General features: G+C 42.0%; 3 protein-coding genes across 3 annotated transcripts; 2 read left to right on the top strand and 1 right to left on the bottom strand.

Moving 5' to 3' along the window:
• The first annotated feature begins 2547 nt into the window (after positions 1–2547).
• Positions 2548–5991, top strand: cbx8b (chromobox homolog 8b). Its single transcript, XM_035145596.1, has 5 exons — positions 2548–2735; positions 2857–2900; positions 3171–3236; positions 3369–3435; positions 4293–5991. The coding sequence occupies exons 1-5, from the start codon at positions 2667–2669 to the stop codon at positions 5157–5159; spliced, it is 1113 nt and encodes a 370-aa protein (XP_035001487.1). The 5' UTR covers positions 2548–2666; the 3' UTR covers positions 5160–5991.
• A 1486-nt stretch (positions 5992–7477) lies between these two features.
• On the bottom strand, positions 7478–11381 carry c2h17orf67 (chromosome 2 C17orf67 homolog). Its single transcript, XM_035179162.1, has 4 exons — positions 11223–11381; positions 9591–9691; positions 8353–8483; positions 7478–7768 (listed from the first exon to the last, which is right to left on the bottom strand). The coding sequence occupies exons 1-3, from the start codon at positions 11275–11277 to the stop codon at positions 8367–8369; spliced, it is 273 nt and encodes a 90-aa protein (XP_035035053.1). The 5' UTR covers positions 11278–11381; the 3' UTR covers positions 7478–7768; positions 8353–8366.
• A 2362-nt stretch (positions 11382–13743) lies between these two features.
• On the top strand, positions 13744–25172 carry dgke (diacylglycerol kinase, epsilon). Its single transcript, XM_035174695.2, has 11 exons — positions 13744–14454; positions 15479–15638; positions 15748–15867; positions 15953–16096; positions 16716–16873; positions 17637–17685; positions 18197–18310; positions 18443–18514; positions 18860–18987; positions 19179–19290; positions 20843–25172. The coding sequence occupies exons 1-11, from the start codon at positions 14003–14005 to the stop codon at positions 21062–21064; spliced, it is 1731 nt and encodes a 576-aa protein (XP_035030586.1). The 5' UTR covers positions 13744–14002; the 3' UTR covers positions 21065–25172.
• Positions 25173–25339: the final 167 nt, after the last annotated feature.

Raw genomic sequence — 25339 nt, 5'->3', positions numbered from 1 at the left:
ACAGATTGAACTTCTGACTGACAAAAATATTTAGATTTGGCCGACAGTCTTCATATTGGAGTTCGTCTATAGTCGGTGATTTGTGCAGCAGTTTGAACTGATCCATCCTGACAGGAAACGAACATTAACATTAATATACTGAACCGTTCTACACAGAGTTCATTCATGACCAGAGGTCCCAGCAAACAGCAAAGTATTTCCTATCATAAAGGTGGGTTATACCTTATAGGCTGATTTAATGGGATAAGTGGATTAAAAGATGGTTTGTGTAATAAATCATTTAATCTTTAATCTCACTGAGTCAATCCTCATGGTCTCTGTGGTATTTGTTCTGATCTGAATTGACTCAGAAGTCTGTTTAAACCGAGCTCGTCTTGCCACTGCCGCTTGTTCTTGTCTTGAATTACATGTAAAGGATTTAGTTTCGTCTGGCTAACGATTATATCATATCAGACACGTTTCACTGGTTCTCATTAAATGTGTGTTGCCACCCTCATCACGTACAGCTGTTCATTATTATATTACACCGTTCAGTTCATACGGCTGCACTGTGACTCTTCACTGTCACACGGACAACGGTTTCAAAAGACAGGTTTTAAACAGCATGTTCAAATAGGCTATATGCTTCATGCGTCTGCTTTTAAATTCATTTATTTTATATTCTAAATCTATCCATCTGCGCGATGAGTCTGTACGGGAATAACAACAACAACAACAACAACAATAATAATATAATAATAATAATAATAATAATAATAATAATAATAATAATAATAATAATAATAATAATAATAATAATAATATAATAATAATAATAAGTTAGGACAGGTTTCTTGAATTAGTCAATTGGGTAGACTTGTTTTTTTTTCTATTACCTTCAACAGCTCTCCATAACGCTGACAAACGGATGCAACTGTCTATTTATTTTTATTTTGTTTAATAGACTATTCAATCCTTTATCACATAGAAAATTAAACGACTAGTAGGCTTACTGTCAGTCATTTGTTTTCTTATTTGTATTTTATTATATATATATTTATATCGTCACTGGAGCATTGTTCTGCCTTGAATATTATATTAACTAAAATTAATTTAAATAAACTGAAATGACTAAGGTGCCAGTTTTAATAAAATATAATTTAGGGACGCCAAATAATAATCGTAATAATAATAACAACAAAAATCATAATATTAATGTCAATAATTAAAATTATAATAATATGATGTTGTGACATATGTATCACTTTACTTACTAAAACATATATGCATGTTGCTTTATTACTAAATGTTTAAGTTATATATTTTTATTTATTTTTCCTCTGCATGTGAGTGGGTTGTGCACCTGAGGCCTGAGCAGTGACAGTGAGCAGAATCATGACGCTCACGCACGTCACTGTAAATATTTCTTTTTACTCCACAATAAAAGCTTAAGGAAAATAATTGGGTTTGTTTTATCTGATCTTGTGATATTTTTTGTTATGCTGTTGTGGGCTATTATGTAAAATCCCGATTTCAAGATGCTAATAAAATATTTCTGTTTCCCCGGTGTTTGGCTGTTGGTTATTTACCTTTAAACTTTGGTTGGTTAAAGAACATTGAAAAACAAAAGGCCCAATGAAAGCCCGTGCCGATAATTTCCGCATTCGCAGATCACTGTAGGTGAGAGGTGCCATGTTGCTTAAAAAAAGAAAAGAAAAGGCCGACATTAAAACAGCTCAGAGAACCAAAGCGCTGCTCCAAGATCCTGCTGTGATCTTGGAGGAAGAGGACAGGACGGATCCTTCACATAAAACGCAAAATATATGAAAAGATTTCACTCAGATCAGCTGATCTCTTCTTTACTATTGTGGCGAATAACAACCACTTCATGTTCTTAACATTTATGATTCACCTCATCGAACTGTTCCTCCACCTGACTACAGATACTTTTTTCTGTGGTGGATAACAGGTAGTTGTCTGTAAATCTGTAGCACGACGTTATGTATATATTTCAAACAACATGTCAGAAGTACAAATCAAAACAATGAAAATAAAATAACCAAATGACCAGAAATACCCTGACGGTGCTAGTTCACCGATCCTCGGTGTTTGGCCCGACAAACAAAAGTCAATAAATGTGTCACGATATCACTGCCACAGCCTGTGGTCATAATAATATACTCTCTGTTCATATATTGTGCTGGTAGAGTTCAATGGAAACGAGGAACATCTTAATAAATAAATAAACAACCCGCGTTATTTTCTATATTCTAGTTTGTCTATTTGCGCGCCCACGCTGTCTCGTGCACCTATCTAGTCATTTTTCGTGACCACGTGCATCTTTTAATGTCTCACATAACTTGCGCGAGACGTGTCGGTCGTCGCGCGGGGAGAAGCGCCTCCATTTTCTCCCCCCGTAAAGAATCCACACAGGCGCACGCTCCTCCCCTCGCTTAGCAACCCGAGCACGTAGCAACGCCTGCACCAATGGGCGCTCTCCTGGAGGTTCCACCGACTGCGGTTCCCTAGCAACGCGGTGGAGAAAAAAAAAAAAATGCGCTGACGTCCATTCTGTTCGGGAGTATTATGGTCTGTCGGGAATCCAGAGCGGCTGGGACCGAAGAAAAATATCTGCTGTGCTAGCGTTAGCCACCGCAGAGCTAACTGTAGGTAGCACTGGAGTAAACATGGAGCTGTCCGCCGTCGGGGAGAGGGTGTTCGCTGCCGAGTCCATTATCAAGCGCAGGATACGGAAGGTTAGTGTGAGATGTAACCAGCCATTTTCCGGCAAGAGCCTGGAGTGTAAAGCGCACTCATGCAGTAGTGTTGCCCTGCAAGCTAACCAAGTGGTTTGTGTTTGTTTCTGATGGCACGCAGGGTCGCATGGAGTACCTAGTGAAATGGAAGGGCTGGTCTCCCAAGTAAGTGCAGCTTCCTTGTGTCTCCTGCCTGTTGTCAGCCCGCTGCGGTGCTGTCTCCGGTTGTGGGGACTGTCTCCACCGGGGCTGTCGTTAGCTCGCGCGAGCTAGCGACAGCCGGATTAAAAAATGAGGTGTAACAGCGCGATGGAGATCTTAGCTCGCAGGCTAACGCCGCGGCCATCCTCACACTGTTGTGTATATATATATATATATAAAAATGTGTGTGTGCGTGTGTCAGTGCTGAGTCTGACCGCTGGTTTCCATTCCCAGATACAGCACCTGGGAACCAGAGGAGAATATTCTGGACTCCCGGCTGTTCGCCGCTTTTGAGCAGAGGTAAGATGTCCGGGTTCGGCCTCCGCGGCCCGAGCCGCCGAATGTAAAACATGTCCAGTAAATACACGGTGGTCTCCGTGCACTTTGCTCCGCGACACCGAGCCCGACAGTGTGTTGCTGTGTGTTCCTCAGGGAGCGTGAGAGGGAGCTGTACGGCCCCAAGAAGAGAGGACCAAAACCCAAGACCTTCCTGCTCAAGGTAAACTCATCAGTGGTATTTAATGTTGTCACGAATTAGGTCCACGTCTATTTCCCGTGCATGTTTCCTTCTCTGTGTAATGTGTATTCTTCTCAAACTGTCCACCGACAGATCTGGTAAATTAACCACATTGTGTGTAGAAGTGCGCCCAAGTACTCTAATTACACATATTGGAAACAGCGCATTAGTGGGTGTGTATTCAGTTTGTGTATTAGCTAATGTGGAGATGTTGAAATATTAAAGCTTTAAAAACAGTCCGTCCTGTTCAGAAGCAGTTCTTCACAAAGTCTTTACTCTCTGTGTAAAATCCTCTTATTTATAATCAGCTCGTCATTGAACTCAGATCTTTCTGTCCTGTGGGTTAATGGTTTGCTTGAAGCCTGATGCAGTCAGCAAGAGGGTCCAGCTTCTCAGGACAATGAACCGTGAAAATTGCTAAATGAGCAACAGTTTGTCTTGAGCTAAATACCAGAATCTCCCTGCACAGGACTGTTGTTTAACAGGAGCAGCAGTGGAATCTCACTAATAAGTACTGAGGCCTGACAGGAGCTGTTTGCTGCTGCAGAGGTTAAAACCTACCAGTGTATGTTCTGTAATTACATTCCACTTATTATTCACATTTTAAAGTTTTATATAAACTGACTGTAATAGTTTCGGGCTTGAAACTATCATTAGGCCTTTTCTGGGAATTTATTTCGATGCATGAGAAGGGAAAGCAGAGGTGTAAATAAGACAACAAATTTTGAATTCCATTTATTAAGGAATACAAATTAAAGGGAGTTAAGGGATTAGTGTCATATTTTTTTTTTGTATAATTTTGAATAAAATGTCCTTATAATTTTCTTATTTTCTAATAGGCTCAGGCAAAAGACAAAGCCAGGTCCTATGAGTTCAGGAGTGAAGCAGTGCGAGGGATGCACATCACCTATCCGGCTCCAGAACCCGTAGTCACCCCCAGAGCGAGAGAGGGCCTGAGAGCTGTCGTTCCCACCATCTTCCCACCCAGCACTGTCAACCGTGGAGAAAGCATACGCGTCCGCCCGCCAGAACTTAGCCCCCGCGAGCACCAGCCGTCCCTCCAGCAATCGAGTGTTGACGGACTCATCCACGCACCCAAAAAAAGGGGCCCGAAGCCTAAGCCCCGCTTTAAGGACAGTAGCTGCAGCCCTGAGGCCTCCGAGCCACACAAGAGGAGTACAGAGGAGGGGAGCCACAGCCCTCACAAACTGGCCAAGTACCACGGGGCAGAAGAGATGAGGCTGTTCAAAGTGTCCCACAGGCATCCAGAGAACCACGGTCACGGCCATAAACACCACCACCGACACCACCATCATCATCACCACCACCAACACAACAAGGAACTCTCTGGTGGAAGCTCCTACAAGCAGCTCTACTCAGACCGTAGCCTGCATCCTCACAGGATGGACACAGACACACAAAGGACAAAGGAGGGATCCACCTTCCTTGCACCTGCACATTTCAAGCACCAGTCCAAGATGAGCCAGAGCCTGAGTCGCCCTGCTGAGCTTCCACTCATGGAAAAGCCTTACTTCTTGGACAGGCCGTCCCCGACCCGGCTCAATGAAGACCTGGACGAAGTGTCATGGAGGCCCTCCCTCGGCAGCGTGGAAAAGGTCCTGGTGACAGACGTGACCACCAACTTCCTAACTGTGACCATCAAAGAGAGCAACACGTCTAAAGGCTTCTTCAAAGACAAAAGATGATTGATTGTTTCTTTGACTGCCTTTTTTTTTTTTTACACCATGAGGCTTTGTTTTCTGTGATTTTCATAAGCATCATTACTAAGCAAAGTGTTTTTGTACGTAGTGTTTCGAGGCAGATTACATAATTTGCTGATGGCGGTAATGAACCTTGAAGTGGGTTGCCACCCGCCAATAAACCGAACAAAGAAGAAGAAGTACATAATGTGCATATGTGTATATATTACAAAGTTTGACATCTATTTAATGTATCGACCAAATCAAATGAAGTCCATTTTACTTCATGCATTGGTTAACATGAGTGAGTTGCATGTTTCCTTTGCAGCAGCTGGCTAATTTCTGTACAGAGCTTGTGAATTTGACTATTTTGCAAATATAACTAACTAGAATGTATTTTTTTCTCACTCGTATCGTTCAGCCTGAACTGGTGTTAGTAATCTGTGAGAAGTGAGGCCTGGATTTTAAATCCAGTCTCTGGATTGAATATTTCTCTATAATTTGAACTGATTAGACTGAAGTTACCTTGTTCCATTTCCTAAGGTTTATATTTAAAAAATGAATTTATCAAGCACTTTGAATTTAAAGTATTAGGAAAATAGCCTTTATTATTTGTTTGTGTTTATAGACCGTTTGTAATGTCTAACATTTCTAATTGTGAACTAAATTTATTCACCCAACACGGACACTTTAAGTTTTTCCCAAGGCTCATATTTACTACATTATATTTTGAATTTCATAGAAAACCTTTATGGAGCATTGATGTAATAAGAAAATAACAAAGCTGGTGTCGTTATGCTTTTTAGACGCTTTTCAATAAAAAAAACTTTGGATTTTCGCTTCTCGTTGTGTTCAAATTGTTTGTCTCCCTCCTCCTGCGCCGTCGGCCTTTAAAGCCATAAGAGAAATGAGTTTTATCCAACGCTATGACGCCGCCAGGCTTCTAGGCCTCCATCTAAATCAATAGATTTTATTTTTCTTAAAATTTTAATCACAATAATTTCTGTAATAGGTCAATGTATGGGGAAATGCGCTGTTTTGAAATAAATAAATAAAGTAAATCCCCGCTGTTTGAGCAGTAGAAGTGAGAGGCCTCAGGCTTGGTAAGAAACCATGAAATGAGTTAAAACGAAGGCCGCAACAAAACAGCCCATAGACCCGCTGACAATAACCTGTTTCATAACATGTTTAATGCAGCTCATGTCCGATCCTCACAGGCCACTTTAAATTCACTTCACGTTGCATAAATGAAACAAAATCTGCTCTCCACCGCCACGGGGCCATGTTCATTCTGTTCTGCCTGATCAGCTGCTATCCTTCAAGGAGACGCGTTCAATGTATGGATTCAATTAACCTACCCTGTTTGTTTCCAAATGAAAATAGGCTGCAGACAAAAATCCAATAGCCCACACCTATAACCCGAGCTGGTTTGCACTGGTCGCCCCTGCAGTGGGATTTTTTAAAACGCATTCAAGTTTCACCTTGTATTTGTCATGTGTGAATTAACACAGGGTCAAGATGACGGGTCAGCACAGCGATAAGAGCAACAATTAAATCAAATCAAGATAAAAGAGCTCAGTAGAAAAACAAGTCAAATACAATCGGCCTATTATATGTAGTGACAAAGTGACACGTGTGTGCTGTAGAGGAATACGTTGCACATTTTCCAGAGGTCAGTAGACAGTGTTCTTCAGGCTGGTGGTGCGTGCAGCGCTGATCCCGAGTCAGAGAGAGAACAGTGTATGTGCTGGAAGCTGCGGTCCTGAATGATGCTGGTGCTGTATATGTCCTGGATGACCGCGGGTCTGGGAGCACATCGTTTCCCGCACCGGAGCGGGATGCAGCCGCTAGAGGTCCGTGAGGATCCCGGTGCTCGAACCAAATTTCACCTGTGTCCTAAGAAAATAAAGAGCCACTGACGAGCTTTCTTATAAGTCAGAAAATATTTGACCTTTCCTTTCTTATTATTCAGGAATACGGGTCTATTTCCCCTGATCTGCCACTTACTGCTCGGCTATTTTTATTTCTCTCCGACACATCAGGGCCAGCAGGCTTGCAAGAAGAGTATGAATTGATATCTTCAATTCTAAAACATTAGAGAAATAAAACGCTTCCTGTGCTCCAGTCTTTCTGATGACAGACCTGGTCCTGGTCTCCACTGAGAAGTAAATCTGAAGTGATACACAAGCAAATAGAAGCACCAGGATGATCCACTCTTTCTTAAACATGTTGAATAAATTATAATGAGTTAAATATGATCTTCATCTATTAATAGAATTAATAGAAAACGGGTAATGGAACAAATAAAATAAAACAGCATCACCTTTGTTACCCAGATTGAAGGCACTCATGCGTTCAGATTTATTTGTAATTGCATTCACTGTTCATTCATTCTGTTACACAACTTAGAGAATACATGTTGAAACTACTGGAAACAGCAAACTACACTGCTGCTATACAGTGAGGTTATATAAGCATGAAGACCATTTATTTAGCATTCATTCTGCACATGGTCATTTCATTTAAGGAGAAGGAGAGAGAGAGTCTCTCTGTCCTTCTGGTTGTCAAGGGTTTTCACTGATGCCATTGTTGAGTCCATGTTGTCACTTCTGGTCCTATACGGTCAAGAGAGAAAATTAGAAATTATCAGGGAAAGCCATAAATATATAAAGACAAGATAAAACCATGTAATGACAAATGTCTTACATCAGTTCTAGACATATTTGAAAGGAGTTATTATAAATCGGACTCACGCTCATTATTATGAAGATGAGTTCCTTATATTTATTATTTGGTATTACATAAATGAGAAACTGTTTCCAGGATCTTAATCCTGCTTTATCAACCATCCACAGCATCACATTCTACATAAACAGTGCTAACAAGTGATGATGAGACTCAAAACTACCTTAAAACATTGACTTAACTTTAATGTTGATGTCTATTCACAATATTGAATAATTATTATTTAAAACCTGTTTGTGCTTTGAATGATTTAAACAAGAAAAGTTAAAAGATATTACATGATGTGAGCCTGACTCTGAATTAGACAGGAGTCGATGGTGTGGCACTGTGGTGCTTAAAACTAAAATTTAAAAGTCTAACTTAATGAAAACAAATGGTTAGGTTGTCATGATTGAACATTTTTACATCTATTGACATTTTGGGGTTTAAGGTGTTTGTCCAGAATTGAAGCGACCTTTGTCATCATCCTCAAACGGGGTGTCCGTAGTTCCTGTCACAGCGAGGGGGGCAGTGAGGATTGAGCCAGTACTCCATGTTGGTCTCCTGGGCCCTCTGATCCAGAGCCTGCATGTGCAGCAGATGCTCCTGCATGGGGACAGAGGTGCTTGGTTGAATAAAGAGGAGGGCAAAGAGAATGAATATACACCGAAAGAAACAAGACAAGAAAAGCTGACGAACATGGAAACGGTTTGTGACTCACATTTGCACAAATGAAAATTAATTCTGAGCAGGGGAATCACAGAGTCAGAGTAAAACTCCACTGACTCAGAACTATTTGTTGCTCTGCTGTCATTGACACCATGGCAGCACAGCCAGAGTGAAATTACAGAGATGACTGGAGCTAAACATGCTTGGACTTGAACAATGACGAAGGGCTGCGCTCCTAGCATCACAGTGCCCACTGTCAGGTCAGAGCACAACAACCGAGTACAGTGATACATTCAAATTAAATGAGGTGGTTCAGATCAGCAATCAATAAACACACATGATGAGTGTCTGGAATATTTTATCATGAGAGCGGAACAGTATTAGTTTGAGGTTGAGGCTGTGAGTTCATCTCCACAATGACACACTTTATGATAAATGAAACATGCAACTCATGCAGCTAACACCCCCCCCCACACACACACACACCATAGTACCCATGGTGCATAACAGAGATTACATCATTTAAAATATAATGTCAAATTATGAATGTGTGAATCTTTGAAAGCTGTTCTGTGTTCACTATCTTTATGTTTATTAAAATTACCTTTACTGACTTATTTATGTATTATTCATTTTTGATTTGTCTTTCTGACTTTTTTGGTCATGTTGCTCTGAGCATTTGTTGATCTGATGTGGATTTTATTTCATAACTCATATCTAGAGAGTTACTCATTTATATAATAGAGTTCAATAAAATTCTAAAAAACAATAAGATACTGAACAAAATTCAAAAAAAATATTTTTGTTCGTTTCACTATTAATAAGCACTATAGAACACAATAAAGTTCTTATAATTTGTTATATCATAACTTGCTAAGCAAGCAGGATAGCATCATATATATAATTGTTAACAACAACATTAATTAACACTTTATATATCATGTTGATATAGTGCTTATGAATGCTACACAGAGTGGATTTGATAGGATCAGATGAATCTACATATATAAGATATCTGTGCTCTTTGCTCTGAATGAACCTTACCCTCATTGGCTCATCGGGATGGCCGGCCTTCAATGGCCGATCCTGCCTCTTGCTGCGGAGCAGCTGCTTAGCAAAGCTCTCCTTGATGATAGGATTGGCATCTGAGGTAGAGAGACAGATAAGAGTTCGACAAAGAGATAAAGTGTTTGCTCATACGTCTTGTGATACAGACATCCAATAGTGCTGGGGAGGACGATTCAATAGAGTTCACAGAATGAACATATCACTGATAGAAATAGTGTGTGTGTGTGTGTGTGTGTGTGTGTGTGTGTGTGTGTGTGTGTGTGTGTGTGTGTGTGTGTGTGTGTGTTGGCAGTTTCCTCTATTTTTACTTCCTCTTTACAAGAACTCTGCTTGAGTTACTTTGTTTTTGCTGCTAACACAACAGCCGTTTGCTTGGCAGCTGGGTATTGGCTAATCAGGATAACATTCCTCTCAGTGGAGGCTGTGTTCAGGCCCATGAATAAACCTCTTCTCTCCACTATCTGCTGCTGGTGGGCTGTGGCTAACCTGATCTGTTTAGCTTGTCCATGTGAGGCTGTTTACTCCACAACGCCATGCGCAAGGAGGCTGCCCTCTCTCTCTCTCTCACACACACATATGCACACACACACACACACACACACACACACACACACACACACACACACACACACACACACACACACACACACACACACACACACACAACACTGGCCTCTGCAGAGTGAGGACTCCTTCTCTGTCTCCCTCTCTCTAAACCCAGGCCTGTATTTGGAAGCATGGTATTTGGTGGAAGGTAACAAAGTGCCCATTCATCCTTCTCACTCCCTGGGGAGTAAGGCCTGTGCAGCACGTGACCCCAGTGAGCAGCAGGCTGCCTCGCTCTCCCTCTCCTGCCAGAGGGAGCTGCTGTGGAAATGAACCCAGATACAGACCAGAGCTGCTGCTGCTGCTGCTGCTGCTGCCTGGGCCCTCACAGCAACGTGGCAAAACACCTAACACAGTCTCCAGCTGTCTCATTTAGAAAGATAAGTCACTGTGAAGATCTGTGCAGTTTCAATTTGTGTCCAAAGCCAGAATGCATGCTGAAAAAGTTATGAGATTACAATGGCTGCAAAATGTAATATTGGTGCAAAAGAACAGAACCAAATGCAGCAATCATTAAAGTAAAATGAGTAATGAAAAACAATTTCATGATATATATATATTGTTGCATGGCTAATATATCATAGTTATATATATATATATTACTGTTATTGTTTCACATTTCACCTTCTCCTCTTATTATCATTACTGTAATTTACACAGTGTCTGTTTAGACTAAACATTCATATCATTATCGTCTGTTGCATCTCAGCATTTACCAAAGTGCCTTTTATTGCAAGGCTGCACTCAAATCAGCTGCTTCAGCAGTTATGCAAAAACACTTTTATTTAGAGACTTTTAACAATGCAAAAAATAGTTAGATTATATCATAATAATAATCTATGATATATTAGCCATGCAACAAAAGAAAGACACAGAGAATGAATGCAAAACTATCCTAAATGAGAGCATATAGTACCCTCATTATTCACTATTCCTCTTCGTCCTTTTCTGGCCTAACAGAACATGTTGTTCTCGTCGGGCAGATCCCTGGGAGTTTCCTACCTGTGTAAGCAGTCAGCAGGACCAGGCAGAGCAGAAACACCACCAGCTTCTTCATCTTCTACACTTGTTTTTCCTGCCTGAGCTTTCTCTGTACTGAGGTCCTGACCAGAGTCCAGTGGGGGTGAAGGGGAAAATTCTTCTCCTCCTCTTCCTCCTCCTGCTCCTCTTGCACGCCACCCACAAACTGTCCCATATACCTGCTCGTGTTACTGAGGACATATTAACAATAAAGCCATCAGTGACAATAAATTTAACTCACATATCTGTAATTAATCTAGATCTATATAAAACGTACTGGTTCATCTTCACAATCTGAAAAAAGGTTAGAAAATGTCTTTAACAATCACAAAGCAAAGACGGGGAAACAAAAAGAGAGTCCAAGTTGAGTTTTAATAAAGGCCAGAATTATAGCATCACCCATCTGCTTATTTTCCTCACATATCAGGTAATTTCGACTTGGTTTTACTACATATTTTTCCTCTGGTCACCCCCATGCAGTGGCTCTATGTTTCTCCTGGGGGCCCATCCCCCAGTTTAAAAACCACGAACCCACTGTATGAGGTTGGCTGAAGCAGGGAGCATGCTGTCCACTAGATGGCAGTGTAAACACACCGTTGTGAAATGGTTTGGTATCATGGGTAAACAAGGCGGTTTAAAAAATGCCTTGGGCTATAACAACACAGACTAATGTCAAACTTGGTGATGATGATGATGATGATTTGTATTATTATAACGTACGTTACAAAGTAAAATGTGGATTTGGGAGCTGTATCTACACTGAGACCAAATGTCAGTATATCTTAACGTTTGCTGCTTAATGACTATTCTTTTTCAATCTGCCAATTGGAGTCCCTCAGCTTGATGAGAATAAAACTACCGAAGTTACCCCTCTGATACTAATGGGCCAACAAATAAAATTCTTCGAAACAGCCTCTAAAAAGTCAGAGTAAAAGTAGTCAGCACAGAACATAAGAAAGAATTGAAATAATGAAAACACTTTCTGTGTTACCACATAAACTCTTCTACTAACACTACCAACACTATATATATACTAGCATTGTTTTCTTATTTTGTTTCATTAAAAACATAGACAATGACCAGATAGCATATAATATACAGTGGGAGGCAGACTGCCAGTTCAAATTTCACAAAATTAAAAAAGACTAAATAAACAGGCAGAAAATTACGAAATAATAACAATAACAAAAATGATAATAAGAATGACAATATCAAGATTAAAGCAAAATTGTACCACAGTCTGTGTTTAAATATGTATCTGTCAAAGTATAAATGTATACATTCATCTTTTCTTTTATCTCAGTCATGGTAATGGATTGGCTGCCTGCCAGTGACATGAGGGAAGACGTCACTGTGCGTCATTTTTTCCGTTTCCGCATCTTATCGAGCCTCGTGCACCATCACGCATGTCTCCTGCCCTCGTGCGGACTTTAATAATAATTTAGCTTCTTATTATCTGGAGCTTCAAAAGCTTTTATTCCATCTTGCGATGATTAATGGGATCGCGAGGCAGCTCACGACGCATGCGCGCTGGAGACTGAACGTCAAACGATCAATATCCGAGATGATAAAAATAATGAGATTCATCTGTATTTACTTCCGTGTTCGCTGAACAAGTTTGGCTCTCTCTGATCTTCACAGTGGTTTTCATTTACAGAGAAAAAGCGACTCTGAGGTTTCAAACCTCCATTTGCTTACAGTGACTATTTGCTAACACTGTGTTTGATCTGTCTCCAGAAATTATTTATTTAGAATATAATCTCTAAAATTATAAGTGTACATGGCCCTTGTATTAGTGGTGGAAAGTAACTTAAATACATTTACTCAAGTACTGTCCACTATAGTGCAGTTCTAATGCAGGCTACTTGTACTTTATTTGAGTCTATTTGAGACTTTTGACATTTTTAAAAACTTAAATTATTATACAAACTCAAGTAGTTATAATTCCACAGCATTATTGTGCACTTGCGAAATGAAGTTTATTGTTAAGTATGTACTCGTTTCATTATCATTTAAAATACTTTAATGAGTATTTCGTTTGTATATTTTCATGTGTAACATATCATTTGGTGCTGCACGTCCACTTGTCAAGGAGTTGAGCCATTGTTTCATCGGGACAAGTATGAGTGGAACATGGAGCAGCCTAGAGTAGCGTGAGAGGCCCGTGTGAACCTCGTGAGAAATGTACTGTTTTGCTTTGTTGGTGTTTATTAAATGAAGACAGGAGAAGAATATAACTACATGTTTTAAGGAGCTGTAGCAACCTTGTTATTCACATTCCAGAAAACTGGAGGAAGCTATCAACCAAGAGAAGAGGGTTACACTGGTAAACAAACGGTGTGTCCCTGTCGTCCCTCGGGTGTTTGAATCTGTAAACAGTGAAATAATGTTAGAACTGTTTTAGTTCCCATGAATCATCCCGGCCCCTCAGATTGACCTCAGTGAAGTACAGGGATCAGAGCAGGGGCTGTAGTCACGTGGGTTCACCGCTGTGCGCATGTCCGTGTCCTGTGGCGACTCATCTTGACGTGTAAACACTCTCTGATGAAGCTAAGTTAGCGAGTAGCTCCCGTGTTCAGCTCCACCTCTCTGCTTTCCTCTCTGCTCACCGAGCCTCAACCATCTGTGTCCTGTCGGTGTGTGTGAACATGGAGGAGCCGTGCTGTGCGTCCTGTGTGCGGCCGCTGGTGTCTACAGAGCTCTCCTCCTCCTCCCCCCCACAGGTCTCCTCTCGTTAGCATCCTCACCGTCCAGCAGCAGTGATGCACAGGGAGGGGGACGAGGCGCAGGACGACTGCGGCTCCCGGGAGGAGTGGACCCTGCTCTTCTGGACCTCTCTGGCCGTCATCGTCCCGGTCGTCATCACGCTGTGGTGCAGCACCCAGCGCTCCAAGCGGAGGACGCACATGAAGGATTTCTTCCGCAAGAGCAAGCACGGCTGGCACTACACCGACCTGTTCACCAAGCCCACCTACTGCTGCGTCTGCTCCCAGCACATCCTGCACGGGGCTTTCTGCGACTGCTGCGGCGTGTGCGCCGACGACCAGTGCCTGCGCCGGGCCGACCGGAGCCTGCCCTGCAAGGAGATCATGGGCCCCTGCAGCCCCGACGGAGCCATGGAGCACCGCTGGGTCCGCGGAAATGTGCCCCTCGCCAGTTACTGTGCTGCGTGCAAACAGCAGTGTGGAACCCAGCCGAAGCTCTGCGACTTCAGGTACAGATGTTGGCGCCGCAGCTGTGGTCTCATGTGTGGGGAGAGCGTGTGGATTTAAAGGGGCCACAACTTACTCAGAGGGGGCAATTCAATGTCCAACATCCATCACAGTTCCAGATTCAGTAAGGTGCACATTTAAAGTAGCAGTGTGTAGGATTCAGTGACATCTAGTGGTGAGGTAGCAGATGGAAAGCAGCTGAATACCCCCTCCCCTCCCCCCTGCCTTTCTGAAGCCGCTTTCACACATGAACTCTGGAGGATGTTCCCAGTATTGGGTCCAGACTTTCTCTGGAGGTTGCCTCTCAGGTATGTCAGGCTGCTTTCAGACATGCACTGGACTCCGCAGCTCCTCCGTATTTTCTCCGCCTGACCTCCTGGTATAAAATCTGTAAAAATCCAGGAGAAGTCGATGTGTGAGCACAGCAGGGGATCCCCCACTGGATTTACCGAGAGCGTTGATGACGCTTCTAACACGCGACACACACAAAAAATATATCTCCCGGGGAACAAGCGGTGACACACATGTACAAGATACAGAAAAAGATGTCAGGGTGCTGTTAACATGATCACGTGATCTCTGCGGCGGAGTTAATACTGTACATCACTCCCTGCCTCTGTCTGCTGCACCGTGCTGCTCCACCTCTCGCCTGAATAATGCAGAGGATTTGATGCTGTTGTGAACACGTCTGTAGAATACGTCAGAGAAATAATGAAGTTCCCTGAGTGAAATGCTTCTGTTGTTTATAATGCTGCACAACCACCTTTCACGTGATTCTGTCTTTAATCTGCTCTAATGGACCGCTGCTCTCTGTGATGGCAGGCACAAGATGGTATAATCTGTCAGATAAATCCCTCTGCTAATCCTAACAGTGACCCTCTCCCACCGCCCACCTCTAGAGGTCAGAGGTCAGACCAGCACCCCTGCAGCTAGTGAAGACTCAGGGACTTGCTCCTTTTTTAGCAGGAAGTGCTTCTGTGTATTTTCTTTCTTCTCTGACAGATTGTCGCTCTGTCCCTCCTTCAGGTGTGTGTGGTGTCAGACCACGGTGCACGACGACTGCATGGACAGCCTGGCGGAGACAGACCTGTGTGACCTGGGCGAGTTTCACAGCCTGATCATCCCTCCTCACTACCTCCTCTGTGTCAACAAACTCCGCCGCAGGCAGCCCGAGGAGTACAGCAAGGTGCTGCAAAAGTGACGGGGAGCCTCAGCGTGCCCGTGCTGTGAGTGTTGTGCGATGTCACCAGAGCTGTTATAAGCAACGTGGGTGTTGTGTGCTTGTGTGTCCGTAGCTGGCGTCTTCCTGCGGCAGTGGCTGGACTCCAGTGTTGGTCTTGGCTAACACACGTAGCGGTAACAACATGGGGGAAGCTCTGCTGGGAGAATTTCGCTCCATCCTTAACCCAGTGCAGGTCAGTCTGCAGCGTGTGCAGCTTTTTTCCATTTGTCTGCACTAAACATGAGTGAAACCTGTATTTCCTCTCATCATCTCTCCAGGTGTTTGACCTTTCTGAGCTGAGTCCTTCTAAAGCCCTCCAGTTGTGCACCCTACTGCCCCCCGGCAGCGTCCGGGTGCTGGTGGCTGGAGGTGATGGCACGGTGGGCTGGGTGCTGGATGCCATCGATACCATGAAGCTAAAGGTGAGACAGGGCTAACAAGTATTCAAGTGGCTTCTCGTAATTACCACAAGGTTCAAGTGCCAGTGTTCAGGCATGTGGATGTTTATCAGAGCCCGCTACCTGGTGGTAGGCAAACAGACTCTAGCTGTTTTCAGACATGAACTCTGGAGAATGTCTACACAAAAGGGTCTGGACATTATCTGGGGTTTCCCTTTCACATATTAACAATGCAGCAGGAGATTCTCCAGTCAGCCCTTATCACCTAAAGCTCTCGAACCTTGTTATCTTACCAAGTTTCTCTTTGCCGGCATCTTCTAAATGTATGGCTCCTCTTTCATCCTGAGATATTTGTATTCTTTATTTATTTTCGGTAATGCGTCTGTCACGTGTTAGAAACGTCATCAACACGCCCACTCGCTCGCTGGGAGTCCTCCAGACATGGGCTCACTCAGACATTGTCCAGGGGAAGTCCAGAGCCTCCGACCTGACCATTAGTGTTCACACATGCAGCCCCTCTGGAGAATGTCCGAGTTCAGTTCATGTCTGAAAACAGCTTCAGTGTCTCCACCTGCAGTATTTATCACCACTTCTCTGCAAAGTGAATAATAAACCTGCTGCTCCTTTTGTTCTCATGTGTCAGGGCCAAGACCAGTTTGTCCCAAGGGTGACCATCCTGCCCCTGGGGACAGGAAATGACCTTTCCAACACTCTGGGCTGGGGCGCTGGGTATGCTGGAGAGATTCCGGTGGAACAGGTTCTCCGTAACATCCTTGATGCGGAGGTGGTCAAAATGGACAGGTGGGGGCTGTGCTTGTGCTTTGCTGTCGGGACAGGTGTCCCATTCTATTTCATCTGTCTCTGTGTTTTTAGAATGCAGTGTTTTTCAGTGAAGAAGCCGTGGAGGACCTTATGTTACGTCAACTGCTTTAGAGTGTTTTTTTGTGATTACATTTCTAGTGTTAAAATCTCTCATAAAGTCCAGTTGAATTTGAAGGAGCTTGTGTGCGCCCAGTATTCAGGCACTGTCACACAGACACGGACGCAGGCAGACATTGTGGGTCAGAGTTCACCAGAGTTGAAGCCACGCTGAGAACTTGTTTCAGCAAAGGAAGCGAATGTTTTGTTCGCCTCTTCGCTTTCACAGAAAGGAAGTGAACGGGAGGTGAAGGTTTGCCACTGATACATTCTGTGTGACTGTACGCTTAGTTTGTGTACGTTCATGTCATTTGTGCTCAGGGGTAGCAGCTAATATTTCGGATACATATTCTTCACTTTTGTCCTGGAATTAATATTATTGGGTCCAGTGGGATGTTCAGCAATTTTCAATTTTGCCATTGTGGTAATTTTATACTTTTTCTTTGAATCAATATATTATAATTTATCTTCCTTCCCCAACCAGAATTGTATTCAAGTTAGATGGACAAGGCTTTTAATCAGCATTTAGACATAATTCATTTATAGAATTACGTATGTATTTAATACAGTTACTGGCAGGGACTATGTGTTTTTATATTGTGTATCGTTTTTCTCTTGTTCTAATTACCTACATTATGGTTTTCAGATGGAAAGTGCAGGTGGCTTCAAAAGTCCTCTATTTTCGTAAACCAAAGGTGAGTCTGATCTCTGCCAATATTTTATTAAACTTAGAGGCAGACTGATGTCGATTTTTTTGGGGGTCGAAATGTCCAATCCTGATAATCAGCAATGATGCCTAATATGCTGTTATTAAACCCTTATGAGAAAGAAATACAATTTTAGCTTGATATTTTACAGTTAAACCAGAAACTTTATTATAAATAACTATAAATTAAAAGGAAACACAAATACAACCAAATACATAAAATTGAAACATAAATGCACATCTTTTCTACATTGTTTATTCTATAAAATTAAAGTTTTCATGTTGATGTTTATCAGTAAAACATAAACATTGATATTGCTATGTCTATTAAAGACTCACATTGGTTGGTCTTTATCAGACAACTGATAAACTGGTCGGGCTCTAATTCTAATGTCACTGAAGCTCTGTGAGTTGGGTTTGCGGTGCAATAGATGACAGATGATCCACTGACACACTTAATATTACATGCAATAAAACATGTCCTCCATGCCTCCCTTCAGGTTCTGTCCATGAACAACTACTTCTCTGTGGGGCCCGACGCTCTGATGGCTCTAAACTTTCACACACACCGGGAGAAAACACCGTCCTTCTTCTCCAGCCGCATCATCAACAAGGTCTGAACCACTTCATTGGAACATGTATATCATGTGCAAATTCTTTTTCTCCTGAATTTGAATATGAACACAAGGCATGGACTCAGAATATGTCACCTGTCTGTATTAATGTCTGCGCTTTTCTTTCCTCAGGCCGTATATTTCCTGTACGGCACCAAAGATTGTTTAGTGCAGGAATGTAAGGATCTGGATAAGAGGATTGAGGTACAGTAGCCTTGTTCATGTGCTGAAGCTTCATTCTAATTCAGTTTTTTACTTTTGCAAGAGATTCAAAAGCAATCAGCCAATGTTTTCACTCTTGGCTGAGAATCTCTTACAACACTGTATTCATATTTTCTATATGTTATGTCTCAAAGTGGTATTCACTGACAATCAGAGACAGTGTCTTGATGCCAAACTAAACCTAGCTAACACACATCTAGCTCTTAAACTGTGTGTGTGTGTGTGCGCGTGCGTGGATTTGTGACAGTATTGGCCTCATAAATCCACCCCCATTCATCAGCCTATAGTAAAACAAAGCAAACGTTTGTGTGTGTGTTCTTGTTGTAGTTGGAGCTGGATGGGGAGAGGGTGGCGCTGCCCAGTCTGGAGGGCATCATAGTCTGTAACATTGGCTACTGGGGTGGAGGCTGCAGACTCTGGGAGGGTATGGGGGATGAACCCTGCCCACCCACAAGGTGAGATGACTGTATAGTGTGAGAGTCTTTACAGTTTTTAGTCACATTACAAGTGACCCTCAGAGACAAGAATTAACCTCCAGTTATTGCCAAGACGCTTCTATTCTTACTGGAGCAGCTGCATCAAGTGCACCAGGTTACCATGGCAACCAAGAGTGAGCAGCACGGTTGTTTCCTGTCTCTTCCTGCAGATTGGATGATGGCCTGCTGGAGGTGGTGGGTGTCTTTGGCTCCTTCCATTGTGCTCAGATCCAGGTCAAGCTGGCCAACCCTGTGCGGCTGGGACAAGCCCACACTGTCAGGGTGAGGCAACAATACAAACACACACACACACACACACACACACACACACACACACACACACACACACACACACACACACACACACACACACACACACACACACACACACACACACACACACACACACACACACACACACACACACACACACACACACACACACACACACACACACACACACACACACACACACACACACACACACACACACACACACACACACACACACACACACACACACACACACACACCGCTGTGCTGCACTGTTTTCTGTTTAGTGGGTATGGAGAAAGACAATGATGGCGGCAAATTAGTTTTCACTGCCATCTGCTTCCTCACAGCACTTGGGAATCTAATTTGAACTAATCTGATTATCTGATTAAGTGTATACCACTGAGCTCCTGCAGGGGCTCATATTCTTTGCTGGTTTTGACACCAATCTAAGCTCTTCATGTCATAATCTTAAGCTCTTTAGGAAAGAGTCCATCCTCGCACACTAAAAAGTGCAGTTAAAGCAATTATAAGTGAGAGGTTTCTGCTGCCATCTCTGCCATCTATTATCACCACTGTTGATATGATGGCCGTGTTTAAGGAGAGGGTTGCCACTGCCACATGAGTGTGATTGTAACACCCACAGCGAGTACAACAAGGAGAGGATGGAGGAAGTTTACTAGTATTTCAATACTTTACACAGGGAAAGAACATAAAGTGTTGCATAAGAGAACTATTTCATGTTGATATTTATATCAGATTAGCAAAAATGCTCTTCAAGCCCTTAATAATAATGTTATTTAAAATAATTAGACGTAAATTACTCTATTATTAAGGACCTAAATGACCTGGAAATTCTGTCTCGATTAGATTCATTGATAGACATCAAACAACAGCATACTGCCTGACTGAAGGTCAGTTTCAGGAGTCATTATCATTACACGTGTCACAAACATAATTAGAGGGGAGTATTTTGTGTTTAATTTTAGCACAGTGCTCAGAGGCAAAATCCAGGGCAGCAGTTTGTGAAATGAAACCCTTGTGAACCATTTGTTCTATTTTATCCAACAAAGCTTTTTATCAGTCCTGTGTTAATGCTCTGGGCTTCAGAATTATTCCTCGTCATTAGTGGTTCCTCCTCAAACAGTTCTACAATAAACTGTGACTTTTTACTGTTTGTGTGCTGGACGTTGTGTGCAGAGCTTTTAATAAACAGTCTATGGTGCTGAGTGAATGTGGAAAACTTTGTGTTCATAGTGTTCAAGATTTTAATGTCATGGTTTTTCCTAAAATGAAATTGAGTTTACTTTATTACCGTTAAGATAAAACTTAATTGATCCCATGGCGGGGAAATTCACTTGTTACAGTAGAAGAAAATATTTAACAGCTGTTCATGTGTATGGTTTGTATGTAGTTTGAGTGATTTATTGAACTGCTGTTATTTTTTCATACTTTACATGTTGGCTATTTCAGATCTCTGTTTTATTGACACAATCTTAACACTCAAGTTCACTGGTCAACCAAGTAATGATGTGGCAATCTGTGTGTCGTACCTCTGTAGCTGGTTCTCAAGAGCTCCAAGATGCCCATGCAGGTGGATGGAGAGCCTTGGGCCCAGGGCCCCTGCACCATCACCATCACCCATAAGACCCAGGCCCTCATGCTGTATCACAGCAGCGAGCAGACGGACGATGACGACGACGAATCCAGCACCTCCGAGGCAGAGAGCCCCACCCCTCACGACTCGCCCCGGCCTACAGGGCCAGCCTCCGCTCGTGCATGACCCACACCGAACCTCACGTGATCTGAAGCTCTTCTTATCTTAAGTTTTTGTCTTCTGTCTTCAGCCCAGTTTGTATTAATCCCTCTTCTGCAAGGGCACTTGATTGACCCCCTCTAAGATCTTTGAAAAAGCTTTATCCTCGAATCATGTCGATGAGAATAGATGTTGTAAGTTTCCTGTGTCGTCATTTCCGATCTTTTCAGAGAGATTGCAGGTTTTTGAAAGATTTCTTTGTAAGTGGGCTGGTGCGAGTTATTTTTCAGTTCCATCCACACTCCATTTATCCTGTAACCCAGAGCTCAGGCAGTTCCTCTCCACAGGGGCAGTCAGTAGGAGGTGAATGTTACGGAGAAAGATTGCCATTTATTTGCACTGATCCCTTGTGCCATAGATATGTATAGTCAGCTATACTCTATTTATTATACTGTATTTACCATTGAATGCCCAGTGCAGTACTGCAGGTATCAGTAAGCCATTTTTAACAACTTATCCAGGTTGAATTGACAAATCCCCCTCAAAGCCATGTCTAATTCATCAGCAGCTGGTGGTCATATAGGAGACAGCAGTACTGTTATGTGGAGGATTTGCTGGAAGTAGCCTACATGCAAGTTATTGTACATTAATCATATTTTGTTACACAAAAAAAGCACAAACAACACAGTGTTCTAGTGGGTGATGAGTAAAACATCTGTTAAATTTGACTGACAGTCAATGTTTTTTAGTGTGTCCTGCATTTGTCACCCTGGGTAAGGCTTTGAAATGTGTCTGCAGGATAAGTTTTTAAATCCGGAACAATGGCTCTGTTCCACCTGTAATGTGTCAATCACTGGACATCCATCTTGGTTTGTTTACTTCATGATGCACTGTCTCAAGAAGCTCTCACCAAACTGCTGGATTACACTTCAGTCTTCAAACTATATCTCGCTTACCTGTAAGAGCCACAGCAAACAGGCCGACTTGTTGGGGTTTATTTTGAAAGTACTGCCAAGTAACTACTGTTCAGAGGATCCTCTTTGCCTCCATGTAAAAGCTTCTCCGCCTGTTGACATACTGTATTATGTTTTTATATCTGACACTGATAAATACCTTACACTGCTTAGAACGTAGGCACATACATGAAACCATACTGCTGACCTTATGTTTCTGCCGATAGTGATAACTGCTGATGAGATTATGCTGTGTCATGTTGTTTTACATTATTCAAGTCACACTCTTGTATTTCATTATTTGTGTTTTTACCAAGTAGTCACCACAAGGTGGTGGGTTATTAAAAAAAAATATATAGAGATTAGAGTTGAGTTTTAGAATCAAACCTTTACGCTTCACTATTATTACACTGTTTGTAGGGCTGCACAATATATCTAAAATTCGCAATATCAACATGCGCGATATACGTATTGCAAAAGACTTGAACTGCGATAAATGGTGTTCCATGTGTTCATGCGTTCATGCTCGCTCTCAGACTCAGCTGACGTCTATGACTCGCTACAGTTTCATCGTTGATAGGTTTGAAATGACCCACAATATCAACACTGATCACCACATACAGATCAATACTTTTCTTCAATTCGGTTGGCTGTGCGCACAGCGGATGATAGAGACACAGAGAGGAGCAGTAAATTACTGACTGAGCCGTTAACAACTCTAAATAATTTTTTTGGACGTTCCAAACATGTATGAAAAGACCCCAAATGATCCCTGTAAGGACTTAGTGGAGCTGTGCATGGCTGTGGCCAGCCTGTGCACCCTCTCCCTCGGGCTGTGGAGCCGTAGCCAGGTGGAATGGAAATAATGCTTTTCATTTTTTTCAGTGTCTGCATAGGCTATTCACTGTATGGGGTCTATGTTAGCAGCGAACCCAAAGCAGAAAGACTTTTTATTGCAAGTCATGTTTTCCTAATATCGTGCAGCCCTACTTGTTTGTACTTTTCTGGGTTGTTCACATGACATAGCTTTTCTTGTTAAGTTTTATTGTTGCATCTGTCCTGTATTCCACATAATGTGTGGTTCAGTTTGTAAAACAGCCGTCCTGTAAGGAAAATAATTTTGCCATTCAAGGTGATCCTGTTTTTTGCAGAATGCCTGTTGCTCACAGCCATATGAGAAATGTTTCAGTATAATTTTTGTTTGTGTTTCTCAAGAACCTGGAGCCAACCTGCTGCTCATTGGGCTGAACAGGGATCAGTTATTAGCCGCGTGATGCCTATGCTTTTGGAATATGCACCTCTTTAGCAGGTAACCAAGTCCTGGTTCATCCCCCTCAGTTTGTTTGGTGAATGTCTTCTCGCTCACAGACACCAGTTGGACCTCTTACCTGATCATCCATGTTTACCAGACATGCTTGTGATGTGTTATGTTGCTCAAATGTAACTGGGGTTTATTGGCAGGTTTTTAGCCACACCAGCAGCATGGCTCTAGCTGGAAACACTGTTTTAGAGTGAAATATCGCAATAACTGCAGGACCAAGAGTGAGCACTAATATCTATACTTAAATTCAAACAATCTGGATGTAAGTATAGATATTGGTGGTCCTTGGAAATCGAATCCTTATGATGTTTGATTTTTCTTTTCAAACACTTTTCAAACACGGTTCACGATACTTCAGAACTACTATCCACATTTCTCAGTCTCAGCTGTAGTGTGACACTGATGCTAGATAGCATACTAACAATGCTAAATATTAGCATAGTACATCCATACTTTGCACATGTCACATGACACACGTGACAGCGACATGCTAATCGTCCAGCTTTCAGCTCAAATCAGAGTTGGGCCTAAATACTGTGGTTCATAAAGTACAGCTTAAAATTGCGGGTATAATTTATGATTTTTGTGTAATGTGAAATGGGTTGTAATGGTTATTAACCTGAATAGAATTATCGCTAACTTTAAAGTTCCCCTCAGATTTATAGAGAGCTTTATTATCCTTCCCACAATTTAGCTGTTTTGGTTAAATCTCACCACTCTCAATAATCTTTTGTTTCCAGCAGCAGCAGACGCTGTTGTACATAAAAAAGCTCTGATACACCCGCTGTACACCCATGCCTCAAACACAGAGTAGCTGGTCAGCGCCTGGCTTTGTGCGAGCTCAGTAGCTAAAGAGCAAGGAGGTGGTGGAGACCAAAACATAGTTAAAGTGTGGTGGATATTTGTTAGATATCCAGAAACGGGACTTCAAATCATTGCCAATACCACTGATAGTGCACATGCTCTTTGTTTGCTAACATATTTTCATATCACCTTTAATGTGTGTGGAGTAGGAAGCCAATAGAACAACTGAACAACACAGCTTTGAGCTGATGAATGATGACCCTTTTGGATTTAAGTAATAACATGGCCTTCTCTCTGGCACTGGCAGAATTTATTAGCAGCAACATCAACAGCACCATCCAACACATGTGTTTTCTGATCCATAATGATGACACCAAGGGTTGCTAGTGTGGCTAATAACTGTCTGTTTAATATTATTTGTTAAAACTCAGTAAAACTGTGTCATATACAGTTGGGCTTCTGCATTCAAAAGTCAGTTGTTACTCATATTTTGCTTTGTTGTGCATAGCAAAATGTGTTCATTATTGTTAAAAGCTTTGTGCATGATTTAGGGGGATCTATTGGCTGAAATGAAATATAACATTCACAACTATGTTTTCTGTAGTGTAAAAATCCCCTGAAAGAAATTGTTGCCTATGCCCTCACCAATAGATGCCACTAAATCCTGCTCTATGAACCTTTAAATATTTGAATGTTTACTTTGTTACTGTCAAAATATCTAAAATAAGAGAATCTACAGTCTGATGAGAATGTGTAGAAAACATTTCATGATTTCATATGTTCTATGACATGGTCTTAAGAAGCGTGATGTGGCCTCTACTAAACACAGATGAAAATCCAGAGACACTGTCTGGGAAATGAGAAGCTTTTATTGGTAACAATCGTGTCAATCCAGCTGTTTACAAAGATGGTATAAGAGGGTTTACTGAATTTGCTAAATCACAGATTTTGAACTGAATGTAATGAAGCAGTCTTTTGAGTTTGAAGACATTCTCTTAAATATTTTCATATATAAGCCATGTGTGTCTGTGTTTTCATTAAATCAGATTCAAAACCATGACATTGTATTAGAATATGTTAATCAACCTCTGACAAGGACGTTATGTTTTCACTCTGTTAGATAGCAGGATAATGCAATAACTACTAGATGCATTTCCAGGAAATGATTCATGCATCTTGAAGGGAAAATATTTTATATATTTAGGAAGCTGATTTGTAGTGTGT

The sequence above is a fragment of the Hippoglossus stenolepis genome, chromosome 2, assembly GCF_022539355.2.
Source record: "Hippoglossus stenolepis isolate QCI-W04-F060 chromosome 2, HSTE1.2, whole genome shotgun sequence".
Taxonomy (NCBI): domain Eukaryota; kingdom Metazoa; phylum Chordata; class Actinopteri; order Pleuronectiformes; family Pleuronectidae; genus Hippoglossus; species Hippoglossus stenolepis.
The sequence above is the reverse complement of the archived record's forward strand: the minus strand, read 5'-3'. Positions and strand labels throughout refer to the sequence as shown.